Genomic DNA, 17,674 nt, shown 5'->3' with positions numbered 1-17,674 from the left:
CTTCAGTCCTATTGAGTTTGAGATATATGAGCTTTGACTGTATGTGTACATTACCTTGTGTCCTGATTGACAGATGGAGCTGTGGACCTGGCGGTGGACAGAAACATGACCGACAACTTCAGGTCCTACATGGATCACCTGTCTCACCTGTCACCTGATCAGGAAAGTAACGCGTCACCATGGCAGCGACCCAACAATGACCCAAACACGGTAGACATGTGTTCATCTTCAGATGAATCGTTAGATGGGAACCAGTCTACACAGGGCTCCAATGAAGGTCATTATTCTCAATATTGAATTTTTTTAGCATTATATTTGACAATTTTGGATTTTTTTTCTGATTTCAACAAAAAGTCTTCTATGTTGAAAGTTTTGAAGTTAAGAAAAGTCTATTGAAAATGCAGAGATTTTCAAACAAATTATGATATTTTTCACAGAGGCAGGAACTGACATGGTGACTACTGACAACAGCAGGAGACGAAGCTTCCTGAGGCAATCGTTTGGGTCCTGGGGAGACGAGACAAATCCTTATGATGTGTATAACCCCCACAACCCATATGCCCTGTTCAATCTCCCCACTCCAGCCACTCACCAGCAACCCACTACATTTAATGGCTTTGATTACCGGACACAGGTGCTGCCACCGCATGATAATGAGCGAGGGTTCAGGCGTGTTGGACGACATTCTTCACACACCTCAACCCACAGCTCAATTAGAGAGAGGTCTGCCCCCAGGGAGATCATCCCCCCAGTACCCACTGGGAGGGTATCCCCTGGGACGAGAGTCTGCTCCCCACCAGCCATAGTGAGGGTGGGATCACAGCCCCATGGGGACAAAATTGTGGTGGCTCCCCTTTCTGAGATGGAGACTGTGACTTTAGGAATTCCAAATACTTCATTCCCGAGACCGGAGACTTTGCCAGGAGCTGAGAGAGATGACCCCCGCGCTCGTCTAGAGGACAGAATGGAGATGAATCTTGAAGCTGGAGCTGATGAAAGGCAGACAGCGGTTGAACCAATGTCATGTAATTCTAGATTTTGTCCAGGATCCCAGCAGGCTAGCCATAAGTCTGCAGTAGGAGCTGGTAAACTTCGCCATCCCTGTCCAAACCACAGAGGTGGTCATCATTGGAGGAATCAGAGGCTAGGTGGACATTCCTGTGCCAGGGTCTCCCATTCTCACACACTGAATGGCAGAAGTTCCCCATTCTGTGACCATTCCCTTCCTACCAGCTCCACTTCCAGGGAAAACTCCACAAGTGCAATAATGAATGGACAAAATGTACTTCAGGCCGAGTCCAAACCTCAGAGGGAGCAGCTAATGGGGGCTACAGGAACGGTCAGTGTTCTGGAGCACAGGTCAGAGGGCGAGGGTCGGGAGGTCAGTGATTTACTGAGACCTGTTACGTATGAGGAGGAGACAGGTGCCCCCTTGGCAGGGTGTCGGGGGGTGAACGTCCTCCACAGTGACAGTGAGGGGGAGGAGCTGGGCAGTATTGACCTGACCCAGTCTGACCTAGAGGAGAGGGGCCCGGGAGAGGGAGCAGAGAGGAGGCACTCGCCAATCGCCCCCATCCTCCCTTTTGATACAGATGACCACAGCACGTCGTACCAGTCCGACGACAGCGACGTAGAGGTCATACGAGTGGACAACGGAGAAAGGTAGAAGATTTAAACATATTAATACACATTCTCAATTTATGATTGAGAGAGGCCAATGAACAGTGTTAATTTCTGTGTTATTTTTGTGTATTTTCAGGCTTGCTCGTACAATGCAGGAGTCGATAGGGAGAGCGACGGTTGTAGTAGATCTCACCGAGTCAGATGACGGTAGGTCAAAGGTCAAAGTTGTTCACACAGTTCCTCTGTTAAATAGAGGATATTCTCTAGGTTCTCAATTCAGTAGGAATACAGAAATTTGATTTTTTCTCTTTGATAGATAGATATGAAATTTTCTAGATTCTCATCTTTAATGCTGAGTAGTATTATATCTTCTAGATTCTCATCTTTAATGCTGAGTATTATTATCTCTGAGATTGTGATAATCTAAGATGCATAGATTCAGTAAAAAAAAATATTGAAAAAAGATGAAAAATACAGAATAGTATTTGCATTTTATGAAAGACTTTATAAGTGAAAAAAATCAGTTAATTAGATTTAGCTATTAAGAATACTTTGACTGTCTTTTGTTAAGTTTTCTTCAACCCTTACAGATGTTTATCAAATAAATTGTAGCTGGTTAATTATGTTAATTATTAAAGACATTGTCATAGATGATCTGTATTAGGTCCCAAAAATGAATGAATCATGTAAACTTAAGAGCCTTGAATATATTATCACATTGCAGGGGTATGCAATTAGAAAAATCAATAACTAGCCTACGGACTAGTGGCAGCTCTAAAATAACTAGTGCTAATTGTAACGGGGACCGTTACAGATGTTCCCCAAACGCTCCCCAACTCCCTTTTAGTGCCATATTCCCTGTTATCTCTATTAAATAAGAAATACTTTATGGAATTTAGACTTAATCAAGGTCTTCCAAGAAAAATACAAAATATATTAAAAAATAGGCATTGCACGCGTGTTCATGTGCGTAACGACCATATTATCTTGTCTACACTATCTAAAATTTTAATAATATCAAAGCATTTAATCCAAAAGTATTAAAAAATGCACTCATTCGAGTGTATTTTTTATTTTACTCATTTCACGTGCACGCACGTGCAAGCACGTGCATAATGACTACACCTTCTTGTAGGAGTCCCTTATATTTATCCAAGTTTTAAATCCCATCCTGTTTGGTTGAAAAACAAGAGAGTTATAGCCATTTGAAGTTTCAGCCCATCAGATTGCAGCACACGTGCATGCGCGTGATTTCATGAATATTTTCTATATCATATTTTAGGATATCGTAATGCATGACTATGTTTTAAATTTCAAAGCATTTCGTCAAAAAACAAAGGAGATATAGCCATTTAAAGTTTTAGCCAATCAGATTACAGCACGCGCGCATGCGCATGCTTTTATTAAAATTTTAATATATTATGCTGTAGATCTTTATAATGTAGGACCATGTTCAAAATTGCAAAAGATTATGACAAGAAACAAGAAAGATATTGAGACTTTAGTTTCAGCCAATCAGAGCAAAGCGCACGTGCATGCGCGTGAGATCTTGCTATTTTGACCATGCCATCTTGTCTGTACTACTAATGTATCCTTACATTATGAGTTACAAAGCATTTTATCAAAAAATAGAAAAGTTCCAACTATATCTATTATATTGGTTATTTCAAGTGTTGCACGTGCGCGCTCTTGCAAGCACGTGCGCGCAAAATGACCTTGATTCCGCAAATCTGCATAACATGTCTACTTACCCTAAAAAAGTTTTACCTACCTCGGACGAACAGTTTACAAGATCATTCCCGGACAAAAAAGTACCCAGGAAGAAGAAGAAAAATAATAATATTAAGAAGAAACAGAGTAAAAACAATATGTTCCCCAACTTCGTTTGGGGAACATAACTAGCCCCAAGTGAAAAGTTACTAGCCCAAATAGAGGGGCAAAAATGAAGATAAAAAACTATATGTTGAAAAGAAATTAATTGTTGAAAAAGTCAGGGTACTGAGGTCATTCTTTTTAAAATTTAAGTTTAATTCTCACTATAAAATTAAATCATGTATAAATTATAATGAAAGAAGATTAAAATGAATTTAAATAAATTATCTTCCCTTTTTCTGAACATTGCACTAGCTCATTTTAGAATGAAATTTAATTCATTTTGTTTTCATCTTAAATAATTAAATACACTATGAATATATTTTATGTGAGTCATAAAACACTTATCTTTCAGTTGATTGAGTGATCGTAAATAATTTAATGAGATATCTGCATGTATTTACCATAAACGAAAGAATAGAGGAAATTCGGATTAGGAAAAAAACGATCGTTTTTGGAAGTAAATAAGTCAGGTAGTGCAGCAAAACAGATAAGATTATGAAGATTTATTGAGAGTAGGAGCATGTTGTCAGAAAAATTTTCACTGGTTGTGAATTTGATAGCAAAAACGAGTGAAAATACAGGTTGTGCTTTTCATGTATTGCGTGTGTAGTTATAATTTTTACTAGCCCGACGGGCTACCTCCATGCAGAAAATCAATAGTCCGACCCCAAAAAGTGGTAGCCCCGGGCGTCGGGCGATGCTAATTGCACACCCCTGCATTGCAATAGCAGCAATTTTCTGTTGTTAGATGTTGTGACATTTCAGATATAATGGTAGACTAGTAAAAAACCAGTAAGTTAAACAAGGTAAAATCCACTTTATGTTTTAAATAACTTGTGATTTCAGACCAAGAAAATAGCCGATCCAACTTCACCTCTTTCAATGTGCCCCGTACATCCCAGCCCGCCCCTGTGGAAAATCGTCAACCTAGTGCTGCCGCCAGTTTTTCCTGTGCGTCTGGTAACTCTGAGTCTGGTGCTGGGGCCCCTGCCCCCCAGACCTCCATGTTCCAGCCCATTCCCCGGGGGTACAGACAACCCCCGCCAGCCCATGTCCATCCTAACTTTGGTATGCCCATGGCACCAATGTGTCGATCTCATGACCATGGACAGGCCTGCAGTGGGCATGGATGCAATCAGGTGAGTGAAGTGAAGGAGATTAAAAAAAGGTTTTGAAATATATTTTGTTTCAAACTTGATCATGATGAAAGAATCAACTTTTTTTTTTCGAGGGTTGGGTGGAGGGATATAAGGGATTTTGTAGCGTATGTACATCTGCTTCTACATGAACATGCCCTTTTATGCAATAAGACTTGTAAACACTGATTTTATTTACAGCATCCTCCAGCGCATATGCTTCCCTGTTCAGAACGTCTAGGCTGTGCGTTCCACGAGAATGGCCATCCCCACATGAATGTCAATCATCCTAGTCACATGTCAGGGCCACACCCAGGCCACACCCACATGGGGGCCAGTCACAGTAGCCATGGACACCCTTCCTCATTACCAGGACATCCGTCTCGTTCCCATGGTGGCATGCACCCCCACCACCATCTACAGCGGCATTCCCATGGGGCCCAAGGATCTTGTGGAGGTATAAATAGGAATTTCTGCTTAATCAAGGCTTCAGAATTAATGCTGATAAATGAGATTTTTGAACTAAGAAAATGTTTATTTTTTTATCCTGTACCAAATTTTAAATTTGTTTGTAAAATACAAATTCCTCTTATCGGCTAAACATTTGCAAAATTGTATTTCATTTGTTTGTCAGTACACTTCCTTGACTTGTCAACTAAAGTGAATGTTTTTCTGTTCCTAGCTAACTGTACCCACGGAATGGCACCTCATATGCACCACGCGGCTCCACCCCCCCAACCGCCGAGAGCCCACATACACCACCACCACTACCACCCCCCTCCAATCCTCCCCGCAGGGGTCATGCCCTTCCTGTTACCACAGCAACCCATGCCTGATATGTCAACTAGGAACATTGAAGGTCAGTATTCAAGTCCTCTTTCTCTCAGGTAAAGGAAAGAAAAGAAAAATGTGCTGGATATTTGTTTTCATGTTGCTTTTAAAAAATACCAGGTCAATTTAATTGTCTAATCCAACATATAGGGGGAGAAAAAAAATTAAAATTTATATGTTGTGTAAAATAAAATCAAAATATTTGGTTACTATAAATTACTATTACTGTAAAATCACTAATTTTCGTGGGGTTTAATTTTCGTGGTTTTCAAGGTATGAAGAGACCCACGAATTTAAATTCACAAAATGCAATTTTTTCTCATATATTACTACTGAACAATCCTTCAACCCAAAAATCAAATCCCAAAGAACCTATGAATTTTTCTCAAACCACGAAAATTTGACCCCTCGAAAATATGCGACTTGTACAGTATTATGACATCCTATTTTTCCAAGACGAGTATTTGGTATTGGCAAATAAAATTTTGAAAGCTGTGGTATTATGCAATACAGATATATGTGGGAATGAAATTCTTGCAAGCATTACACAAAAATAAAGTATAAAGTTAAAAAGATACAATTTTTCTGCACCTTTAGTGTATAGTACATATACATTACATGTATTTTATCCTACAGATGTACATGTTGTATAACTTTGTAGGAATGCCTTTGTTTCAACACAACTCCATCAGTTCTGCCAGCTGTTTACAGAATGGAGCCCCGCCCCCCATGATGAACTGGCCCCGATCTCAGCCCCAGATGACCCCGGGGCAGTGTGGGGCATCCTTCACCAGTCAGAGGGCCACACCTAACCCCCACCACCCTCCAGAAGCCATGAATACTTCTTGGTAAGCTTGACCTACATGTAAGCTCCCCTCCTCAAAGGTTTTTCTGTGTCTGTGGGTTTCCAATATTATGTTTTGCCTATATATGTCTGTATACATGAACACAAAATTAACAGTAAATAATTTTATTTTGTAAATGCAGTATAAAAACACGTAAAGTGAAAACTTATTAATTCACACCTTTGTATATCAATTAGTCAGGCATAATTACTGTCACTGACCCTAACGACAGCGGCCAGGGAGTACCTAAATATATATGTTATGACAACAACACATTATCACCTGAGGGGATTGATCAGTGGCTTCAATATAAGCGAAATTTCAATACAGCCGATAGCAATATAACTTTTATTTTCATGCAAAGAATATGAGAGGTAAAATGGGTTTATCTTTTTCAAAATAAGCGGAATTTCAAAACAAGCCATTTCAATATAAGTAACCAAATTACAGGCACGTAGCAACAGGGGGGGGGGGCTTGGCCCCCCACTTTTTTTCCCCAACATTACTATTGAAAATGTTCATTGAAAAGCTGGTTGCCCCCCCCCCCCCCCCCCCCCCCACCACCGCAACCGTATCAAAATTTAAAATACGGAAAATTTTTCAAGATCACAAGTGTAGTGTTTTACCATTAATTAGTAGATTGATAAATTGAAATAGTATTAATTTTTTTATTGTTTAAGTCTTATATTTATTTTAATGTAAAATGAGTGAAATAAATTGTTGCCAGTCAATTCCTAAAAATCGTTTTGAAAGATATTTTGAAGTTTTACAAGCAATTATGGAAATATATATGCGGATGATAAAAAATTAATTTTATTGATATGGAGTTTTACAAGCAAAGAATTAGTAATAAATGCAGGTTACAGAAATATGATTTAAGACAGAAATATAATTTTAACTGATATTATAAGGTTTATTAAAAGCTTCTTCGTACACAAGAAGTACACTGAATTACCGCTATACAAAGATTGGCTTCTAACGAATTTTAGTTGTCCGACAGATAAAAGGATTTACACTGTGTACACGCAAAGGTTTCAACACCTGTGTTGGTTTAATACCCGCAGGGCATGATTAGCAAATCCACATGCCGTTATAGGGTATTAATGTTACACATCATTGAACAAACAAAGCCATGAAATTCATAATGACTGTCAAATTGTGGATGTACCGGTACTCTCAATTAAATTTATAAATTAAACTTACAGCGTGGTAATATTATTTCAATTCTTTACTGTTGCTTTATATATACATTCAAAGGTCGTTTGCGGGTTTTAGCAAATCCCTGCAGAACAAAAATGAAAATGGCAGACATCGAAGCAATTGTCGTCCACCGGTAAATAACTAACTGAATAAACTATAATATTAGGAATGTGTCCAAGTTGTTCTGAAATCAGAATTATCATTCTTTGATCTCGGGTATTTCCCGAATTATAGCTTAAAATGAGAAACGTATTTTCGTGTTATTTTTGCCTCTGGTTTAACAACAGTATGAAACTACGGAGGCATTGAACAGGCAAGTTGGAGAAAAAAAAGTAGTAACACAATTCAAAGAAGTTCTACATTTTTTTAAAAACTTTTTTTAAATGCTGTACTCATTAAAATACCTGTTTGTTTTCTTGATACGTTCATGTCATGGAATTGCCACGGTAATTTTAGAGGTTTACCTGTTCTGATACGTTGTATCTGCGTAAGAATCTTTAGAAAACGGGAAACAAAGCCTCGTCCTATATAGTAAGTTCGTCCTATCTTAGGATTTTTCAAAAATTAAGGCTGAAAATGAGCCTTTCGACCTATATACCCCATCGACCTATAACCCGAAAATTACGGTACTAGTCCAAAGTTAAAAGTGACCAGTCCATATATATAGGGGCAAAAAATTGTAAAAACTAATTTTTAAAAGTTCATTGTTGAGAAAGTCAGGGTCCTAAGCCATTCCTTTTAAAGTTGAAGTTTAAAAATTTTAAGAAATTATCTTTTCTTTTCTGAACATATTGCACTAGTCTAGCTTATCTAAAATGAAGCAAAAATCATTTTACTTTCATTTCAAACCATTAAATACAATTGATATATATTAAAGTTTAACCACATAACGCTTAGCTATCAGTTGATTGGGGGATCGTATTAGACGTATATAATATTGAAAGAGATATCTGCATGTATTTACCATTAACAGAGGAATGGAGAAAATTCGGATTAGGAAAAAACGATCGTTTTTAGGTCACCTGAGTAAACTCAGGTGACCTATTGCTATCTGTTTTCGTCCGTCGTCGTCCGTCGTCCGTCGTGCGTTGTGCGTCGTGCGTCGTGCGTTAACATTTAAACATTTTCAGCTTCTTCTCTGAAACCACTGAACCAATTTCAACCAATTTTGGCATATAGCATCTATGGGTGAAGGGGAACAAAAATTGTGAATTTCGTGGTCCCTGCCCCCCTGGGGTCTGGGGGGTGGGGCAAAAACCACTAAAATTAGTGCAATCTTTAAAAATTTTCTTCTTTACTCCCAGACATCAAGCAGTCAAACTGTTGGTATGATTGTAATCAGCATTGAGTCCTCTACCAAAATTGTGAAATTCATGGCCCCAGGGTCAGGGGTTCTGGTGTTAGGGCGGGGCTCTATTGATTATATAGTGAAAATGCATTAATTCTTTGAAAATCTTCTTCTCTACTCCTGGGTATTAAATAAACTAATTAAGTTCATAGTTATGATGAGCAAGAGTGCCTCTACCAAAATTGTGAATTTTATGGCCCCAGGGTCAGGGGTTCTGGTGTTAGGGCGGGGCTCTATTGATTATATAGTGAAAATGCATTATTTCTTTGAAAATCTTCTTCTCTGTTCCTGAGTATTAAATAAACTAATTAAGTTCATAGTTATGATGAGCAAGAGTGCCCCTACCAAAATTGTGAATTTTATGGCCCCAGGGTCAGGGGTTCTGGTGTTAGGGCGGGGCTCTATTGATTATATAGTGAAAATGCATCAATTCTTTGAAAATCTTCTTCTCTGCTCCTGGGTATTAAATAAACTAATTAAGTTCATAGTTATGATGAGCAAGAGTGCCTCTACCAAAATTGTGAATTTTATGGCCCCAGGGTCAGGGGTTCTGGTGTTAGGGCGGGGCTCTATTGATTATATAGAGAAAATGAATTAAATCTTTGAAAATCTTCTTCTCTGTTCCTGAGTATTAAATAAACTAATTAAGTTCATAGTTATGATGAGCAAGAGTGCCTTTACCAAAATTGTGAAATTCATGGCCCCAGGGTCAGGGGTTCTGGTGTTAGGGCGGGGCTCAATTGATTATATAGTGAAAATGCATTAAATCTTTGAAAATCTTCTTCTCTGCTTCTGAGTATTGAATAATCTAATTAAGGACATAGTTATGATGAGCAAGAATGCTTCTACCATAAATTGTGAATTTTATGGCCCCAGGGTCAGGGGTTATGGTGTTAGGATGTGGCTCTATAATGATTATATGATGAAAATACATTACATCTATGAAAATCTTTTTCTCTACTCCTGGGTAATAAGCAGAATGAACTATTAACATAGTTATGATGGGATGGGCTCTATTTCCAGAATTGTGAATTTCAAGACCCCTGGGTCTGAGATACCAAAATGGGGAGGGGGGGGGGGGCTATACTTATATACTGAAAAAGAATTGTTTGAAATCTGCTCCTTGGTATTAATCAAACATTTTTGATAAGCAAGTGTGCCTTTTCAAAAATTGTGCAATGTATAGACCTAGGGTCAGGGGTTCATATGTGGTGGGAGCACTCCTGATTATTGCTGAATATTACTGATTAGTTGACATACTTTTTTGTTCCCCTACCCTGCTTATCCATATTAAGTAAACAAACTAAACAATTGCTAAGTGTATAATTATGATTAGCAATGGTGCCTCTTTCAGAATTGTGAATGCCATAGCATCTAGCTTAAAACATGAACCAAATTCAATCATTTGAAAGTTGTTGCATGATGCTCAGGTGACCTATAAGGCCCATGGGCCTCTTGTTTTAAGTAAATAGGTCAGATAGTACTGCAAAATGAATAAGATTAAAGTGATTTAAGAACATTAGGAGCATGCTGCCTAGAAAATTTTCATTAGTTGGAAATTAAATAGCAAAACAATGAGTGAAAATACCGTTTGTGTTTCTCATGTATTTAACCGTTATACATGCATAATTTTAATTTTTACTACCCCAAAAAACGGTAGCACTGGGCGTCGGGCTATGCTAGTTGCACACCCCTGCAACTGCCACACAATGGTAAGCAAATTGCAACGAACTCGTTGATGTAGAAATTGAACTCACTGGTTTTCTTTCTGTACTTTCAATTTCGATTTCAAAGATGAATGTAAAAGTTAAACTGACCGGCCAGTAACTTCCGGATTTTTACGACAAAAAAATGTTTGGGTCGGCGATTAAAATTAGGGTCGGTCGGGTAACCGTAAACAAACATATTTTTTTGTTACGCCTTAAAGTCAGAGTTAAAAAAAATTAGCTCCATGATAATGCAATAGTTGGATATGTGGGGATAGTAAATTAGTACCACAATAAGAGAGTGACACAGGGGTATTTCTTCTGCTGTCAGAACCAGATGAATAAGGTTCTTGCATAGATACGTGTACTGTCAAATCACTAATTTTCGTAGTGGTTTACTTTTCATTGTTTTCAAGGTATGATAAGGCCCACAATTTATGATTTATATCTACCACAAAATGTCAAATTTCTCATATATAGTTACACAACATTCCTTTATCCATGAAATCTATATCAAATCCCCTCAAACCCATATTTTTTCTTCAATCCTCGAAATTTTGACCCCACGAATATATGTGATTTTATAGTACTCTGTTTACATGATCATTTTTTGCAGTGGTCAAAGTCAGATAAACACAGGTCCTGACCAGATAAAGAGTGTAGATATTTCCTTGACACATTTTTTTTCACAGGGTCCATTACCAGACACAGATTATTATAGACATGTTGTTGACATGCTTTGTTTATTTTACAGTGGTGAACCAAAGGACCCCTGTCCATTATTATAGACATGTTGTTGACATGATATGTTTATTTTACAGTGGTCAAAACCAGATGACCCCCGTCCATTATTACAGATTATAGAGATGGTGTTGACATGCTTTGTTCATTTTACAGTGGTCAGAACCAGATGACCCCCGGTCCATTATTACAGATTATAGACATGTTGTTGACATGATATGTTTATTTTACAGTGGTCAGAACCAGATGACCCCCGGTCCATTATTACAGATTATAGACATGTTGTTGACATGCTTTGTTCATTTTACAGTGGTCAGAACCAGATGACCCCGGTCCATTATTACAGATTATAGACATGTTGTTGACATGCTTTGTTCATTTTACAGTGGTCAGAACTAGATGACCCCCAGTCCATTATTACAGATTATAGACATGTTGTTGACATGATATGTTTATTTTACAGTGGTCAGAACCAGATGACCCCCGGTCCATTATTACAGATTATAGACATGTTGTTGACAAGCTTTGTTCATTTTACAGTGGTCAGAACCAGATGACCCTGTTCCATTATTACAGATTATAGACATGTTCTTGACATGATTTGTTTATTTTACAGTGGTCAGAACCAGATGACCCCCGGTCCCCCATCAGGCCCCCCTCACCAGATGAATCCTCCTCATCAACATCTTCATCATCATCTTCATCACTATCATCACCCTCCCAGGATTCATCACTTCCCCATCGCTCCAGGGATGCCCTCGGACTTTGCTCCTATTGTAAGTACTTCTTGATGTCATACCTTCAGGTATTTCTTAATTATACTTTTCTCCTAATGCAAAGGTTTGGCCATTATTTACATATCATATGTGTGACTGGTTAGGAGGGGATTCTTACTCCTTTATGGCCCCTGATCCCATCTCTGATGTTTTAGCTATTATTTACACACTAAATGTATGACTGGTTGACTGGGGACAGTTACTCCTGTATAAAATATTGCACCTGATCCCATCTCTGATGTTTTAGCTATTATTTACACACTAAATGTATGACTGGTTGACTGGGGACAGTTACTCCTGTATAAAATATTGCACCTGATCCCATCTCTGATGTTTTAGCTATTATTTACACACTAAATGTATGACTGGTTGACAGGGATTCTAACTCCTTTGTGGCCCCTGATCCCATCTCTGATGTTTTAGCTATTATTTACACACTAAATGTATGACTGGTTGACAGGGGACAATTACTCCTGTATAAAATATTGCACCTGATCCCATCTCTGATGTTTTAGCTATTATTTACACACTAAATGTATGACTGGTTGTGGCAGTTACTCCTGTATAAAATATTGCACCTGATCCCATCTCTAATGTTTTAGCTATTATTTACACACTAAATGTATGACTGGTTGACTGGGGACAATTACTCCTGTATAAGATATTGCACCTGATCCCATCTCTGATGTTTTAGCTAGACCATCCTGAAAAAATTGTTTGTTTGGAATTGCCACCTGAAGGATTTCAGACACAGGAGGGAGGGAGGGAAATTATTTTTTTTTTAATTGAAAACCTAATTTTACATAGATCTGACAATATATTTCAGTGTTTTGTATGGTGCATGTGAAACATGTAATAGGCAAAAAAATTGATTAAATAAAAAAAAAATCTTCCTGATTTTGGTCAATAAAATTTTTTCAGGAGGGGGGTATTACAGTGAGGCGGGAGGCAATTCCAAACAAACTATAATTTTATTTTGGCCAGTATTATTTACACACTAAATGTATGACTGGTTGACAGGGGACAGTTACTCCTTTATAAAATATTGCACCTGATCCCATCTCTGATGTTTTAGCTATTATTTACACACTAAATGTATGACTGGTTGACAGGGGACAGTTACTCCTTTATAAAATATTGCACCTGATCCCACCTCTGAGGGTTTTTAAGAGGTGCGTGTTTTCTCGGCTCTCAAATTGGATTGTTTAAATGGTCACCAATGGTCACAGTTTCTTTCTGTGCTTGTTAAGAGAATCAATCTAATAAAAAATTGCATTATAAATCTATATAAACTAATACAGATAAAAGAATCAGAATTTTTTTTGCACCACATTTTGACCTGTGTTTACTCATTGTTTATTTTTAGCATCAGATTCCGCCCGTGCATCCCCACCCTCTCCCAGCGTTTACTTATCTGCCAAATATCAACCTCAACCGAAACTTCCAGCTGAGGATGGGACGCATGATGATGCCTCACAGACCCACCTATGAGGTATGAACACACAAAAAAATTCTGGGGTGGATTTTTCTTTTGGACTGGGGTGGACAACTCCTGAATCTGCTCCTACACATGTTCACAATATACATGTCCATATGCACTGCATGTGTATATACATTTTCATATACTCTACATACATGTAGACTTAATTTGTTAAGTGTACATATTCATAGACACTAAGGTAAAAGTTTGCTATAGACAAGGTTATAGCATTCCGTTTTGTAAGTGATAAGCTCATCTTTGTATATTATTTAACTTTCATGTCCTTTTCATTCATTTTATCAATTAAAATCTTCTACTGCTGCTCTGTTATAACAAATTTATCACACTTCACTTTGATTGGTCAGACAGAACACTTGACTTTGTCAGACCAAATGTCTGACAGTGATTTTAAAATTAATACAAGTCTGGTTATGGTATAAACCTTCATTGCAAAAGCTCAAAAGCCTCTTGGAATAACAATTATATTAAAGTTTTCAAAAACACATAGTATATGAATTAATGACCTTGACCTTTGTCCTTTGGACTTCAAAATAAATAGGGGTCTTCCTGAGGCCACATGGAGTTGCGATATAATTTTCACTGCAAATGCTCAAAGGTTGTTGAGATATCATACAGAAAGTATTAAAACAGACAGAAATTATTATTTGGTCTTTTTGAACTCAAATCAATAGTTGTCTTCTTTAGGCCATAGGTGTTGTTATGTAAAATTTCATTGCAAAAAGCTCAAACAATTCTCAAGATATCGCATAAAACCAAAAATGCAAACACACAGAAATACAGACAGACGGGGGAGAGAGAAACCCAAATTAAAATTGTCCACTTTCAGTGAAAGCGGGTATAAAAAACTTTTGGCAATGCCTGGGACACCAGTTTCATTTGATGAGACATTCTATGCCCTGTATTAATCAGAGATGCATGGAAGGTACTTATAATCTGATTCATTGTACTGTTTAGGGTTTCAGATGCAGAAATTTCAGAAAAAGAATTAGGTCTGCTAAAATGATATTTAAGTCACAGATTTTATAAAAAGAAAAGGTCTGATCAATGACTTCAAACTGAGGTCCTTTGGCGTACCATGCCAGTGCTCTAACCAATGAGCTAATGATACCAGATCCAATTAGTTACAGGATTTTAGCTGTAATGAAAAGTACTACACAATTTGTTTTTGTACAAGTGATAATTCATGTGAATGGTTCTGAGAGGTTATTGAGGACTGAAGACAGATGGCTACAAACAGTTCTATCTTACAGGAGCTGCTGAGTCTGGAGGAGAGGCTGGGTAATGTGAACAGAGGGGCCACTCAGGATATCATCGAGATGAACACGCTGCCGTACAAATACAAAAAGGTGAGTCACGGACCAATCAGGACCCGGGGGGCATCAAACCTAGAAAGGCTCACTTCTGGTCACAGGTTTCACTCTCCTACTTCCTTTAGTTTAAGTGAGACTGAGATCAAGAGTTAGCTGGTTTAAGGTTTATGGCTCCCAAGCCAATCCCAGGCCATAAAACTTAGATGAACTCAATTTTGATGTCAGCCTCACTTTCGGCTATATATTCCTGAGGTTAAAGAGAGACAGAGATCAAAATTGAGCTTGTCTAAGTTTCATGGTCTCAGAGCCAACTCTCTGATGGTTATGTATTAATTTAGTTTTTAAAAAATGATGCTGATGATACAATATAAAATAACTCCATAGAGGAAGCATGTTAAAGGCATTGATATTAAAAGCATTAATTATTTTCAATCATTGTGGCTGCCAACCTTTTACAATGGGAAATTATTACACGAGTCTAATTAAGTTTGAATAGTCATATTTTCTATGGAATTTCCATAATATTTGGTAACAACTTAAAAAAACCCCAAAACCTTTAAGTTATTTAGAAGATGTTTATCAAAAAAAGATGAGAATGCTGAAATTTGAGTTATATGAGTGATTTTTAGTCTTTTATATGTAGGATGCATTTGAGGACTCAAATATAATGTTTGTATGATTATTGCATTACTAAATAATTGTATTACTGAAAAAGGTCTTCAATCTTTTTTTGGCTCAATCTGCAAAAAAGAAATATAATGTTATGTTATGTTCAGGCCACAATTAAATATTTTTGGAATAATAGATTTTTTTCTCCCAAAAATTGGGGTCGTTAAAAAAAAAATTGATTTTCTCCCCTATTTGCCCCCCAAACCAAACTTTGGGCGAAATATTTAATTATGTTCTATGGGGCGATATATGCTGACTTCAACGCACTGAATATTTTCATAAGTAATAATTTCTTAAACAAAACTACAAACATGGGTATATTTATGTTTTTTAAATTCGGGGCAAAAAATGTACATATGTTCGTGATATTTTGGCAAAATAAGAGCGCATGTGTGTTCAGGCTCAATATTTTGATATAATGTGTAGAATGATAATATAAAATATGTTATTGTTCAGGCCACAAAATTTTAAAGCTAAAATTTTGGAATTTTAGATTTTTTTCTCTTTCTAAAAAGGATATAAAATCGGACTAGTTTGTGACATAAAAACAAAAATTGTGAATTGTGAACTACTTTGAAACAATAATATGTTCTGTTAATTTATATTTCTCATATAATTTATTGAAAAAAAAGTTTTCAAAATTTGACTTTTTATTAATATACCGCATATAGTTCTTTTTACTATTTTTTTTTTGTTCAGCTTTTGTAAAAAAAAAAAATTGCAATTGTTTATAACATTTATTTCTCAATGAATATAGTAATTACATTTAATTTTTGCATTCTCTCTGTTATTTCCTTTAATGAATCTGTACTCACTGGCTGCATTCACCGGGAATGCCAATGTTTCATCTTCCTTATCATTTCAAAAGAAAAGGTCATTAACACAATTTTATAATTGTATTGTCAGACTTGAGATGTAAGAGTTGTGAAGTCACTGAGTACTGTGTATCTAATCTCTGTGTCATAAGTTTCATTCGTAGATGACCACACTGCAGTACATCTCCTGTCTATATGTAGAGCAACCCCCCCCCATTTGTTTGACTAATAGAAATTTCAACTATTTATAAAATGCCCTACCAACAATTAATTCTCAACTACATGTTTAAAGCTGAAAAAGTTATTATTAAAATGGTTTGTTTTTAAAAACGTATTAAAAATTCAGGTTTAGATCCAAACTTTAAGGAGGCTTCACCTCTTTGAAGAAATGTTGAAAAAAAGGAAGACTTTTAATATACACCAATTATTGATGAATTAAACAGTCTGGACATTTTACATTTATGAAAATAAAGAAGGATTAGTGAAAATTAAATAGATTTTAATTACATGTAAATTTTCTGCTTTGAGCTGGTTACCAGATTTGAACAGGATCTAGAAAGGGAACACTAAATTGCATTGACTGATGATACAAAGGGACAAAAGAAATTATGTTATGTTATTTCTGAATTAGTGACAGAGCACTGAATAATTATTTGACTCTGATATGACTGGTTACCAATTAATTTGAACAGAGCTAGAAGATAACATAAATTGCAATGACTGAATGAATACAAAGAAGACAAAAGAAATTATGTTATGTTATTGTTATGAATTAATGAATAGAGCACTGAATAACCTTGATTTGACTGATATGACGTTGATTTGACTGACCTTGATATAACCTTAATTTGATCTTGATTTTACCTCAGTATAACCTTGATTTAACCCTTGTTGAGACCTTGATTTGACCTTGATATAACCTTAATTTGACCTTAATATGACCTTGATATGACCCTAATTTAAACTTGATTTGACCTTGATATTGTAGATGAAGAAGGATGGGGATGACGACCAACAGGAAGAGAAGTGTACAATTTGTCTGAGTGAGTTTGAGATGGAGGAAGATGTCAGGTAAATCACATCACACGTTATTTTTATCTTTTCTTATGCAATAAACTCTACTAAAGTTCAGAGATGTCAACATCTGTAGGATCAAAACAATATTGAAGCTTGATTGGATGAAAACTGGTATCATGACATAGAAAAGTGATTAATGTTGTAAATTTCTGTGCCAGTCTTCTTCATAAGTATGAATATAGTCAATTAAAGATGCATGATAACAAATGTCCATTGAATTG

General features: G+C 36.7%; 1 protein-coding gene across 3 annotated transcripts in view; it reads left to right on the top strand.

The window, feature by feature from the left end:
* Window positions 1–17,674, top strand: part of LOC134246975 (E3 ubiquitin-protein ligase Arkadia-like) — a 29,311-nt gene that overhangs the window by 7,125 nt on the left and 4,512 nt on the right. For all 3 annotated transcript variants that reach the window (XR_009987744.1, XR_009987745.1, XM_062729324.1), the window contains exons 5-15: window positions 74–277; window positions 438–1,662; window positions 1,760–1,830; window positions 4,345–4,637; window positions 4,836–5,091; window positions 5,317–5,493; window positions 6,127–6,313; window positions 11,922–12,081; window positions 13,448–13,573; window positions 14,833–14,928; window positions 17,365–17,447. Coding sequence is in view for 1 of the 3 variants with exons in the window: in XM_062729324.1 (XP_062585308.1) it covers window positions 74–277; window positions 438–1,662; window positions 1,760–1,830; window positions 4,345–4,637; window positions 4,836–5,091; window positions 5,317–5,493; window positions 6,127–6,313; window positions 11,922–12,081; window positions 13,448–13,573; window positions 14,833–14,928; window positions 17,365–17,447 (2,878 nt within the window). In the remaining 2 variants the exon portion in view is untranslated. The remainder of the gene's footprint in view (window positions 1–73; window positions 278–437; window positions 1,663–1,759; window positions 1,831–4,344; window positions 4,638–4,835; window positions 5,092–5,316; window positions 5,494–6,126; window positions 6,314–11,921; window positions 12,082–13,447; window positions 13,574–14,832; window positions 14,929–17,364; window positions 17,448–17,674) is intronic.

This window comes from Saccostrea cucullata, unplaced genomic scaffold, assembly GCF_032062105.1.
Source record: "Saccostrea cucullata isolate Sc308-1 unplaced genomic scaffold, CSIRO_AGI_Scuc_v1 ctg20, whole genome shotgun sequence".
Lineage (NCBI taxonomy): Eukaryota > Metazoa > Mollusca > Bivalvia > Ostreida > Ostreidae > Saccostrea > Saccostrea cuccullata.
Note: the sequence above shows the minus strand (reverse complement) of the source record. Positions and strands in the feature narration are given on the sequence as shown.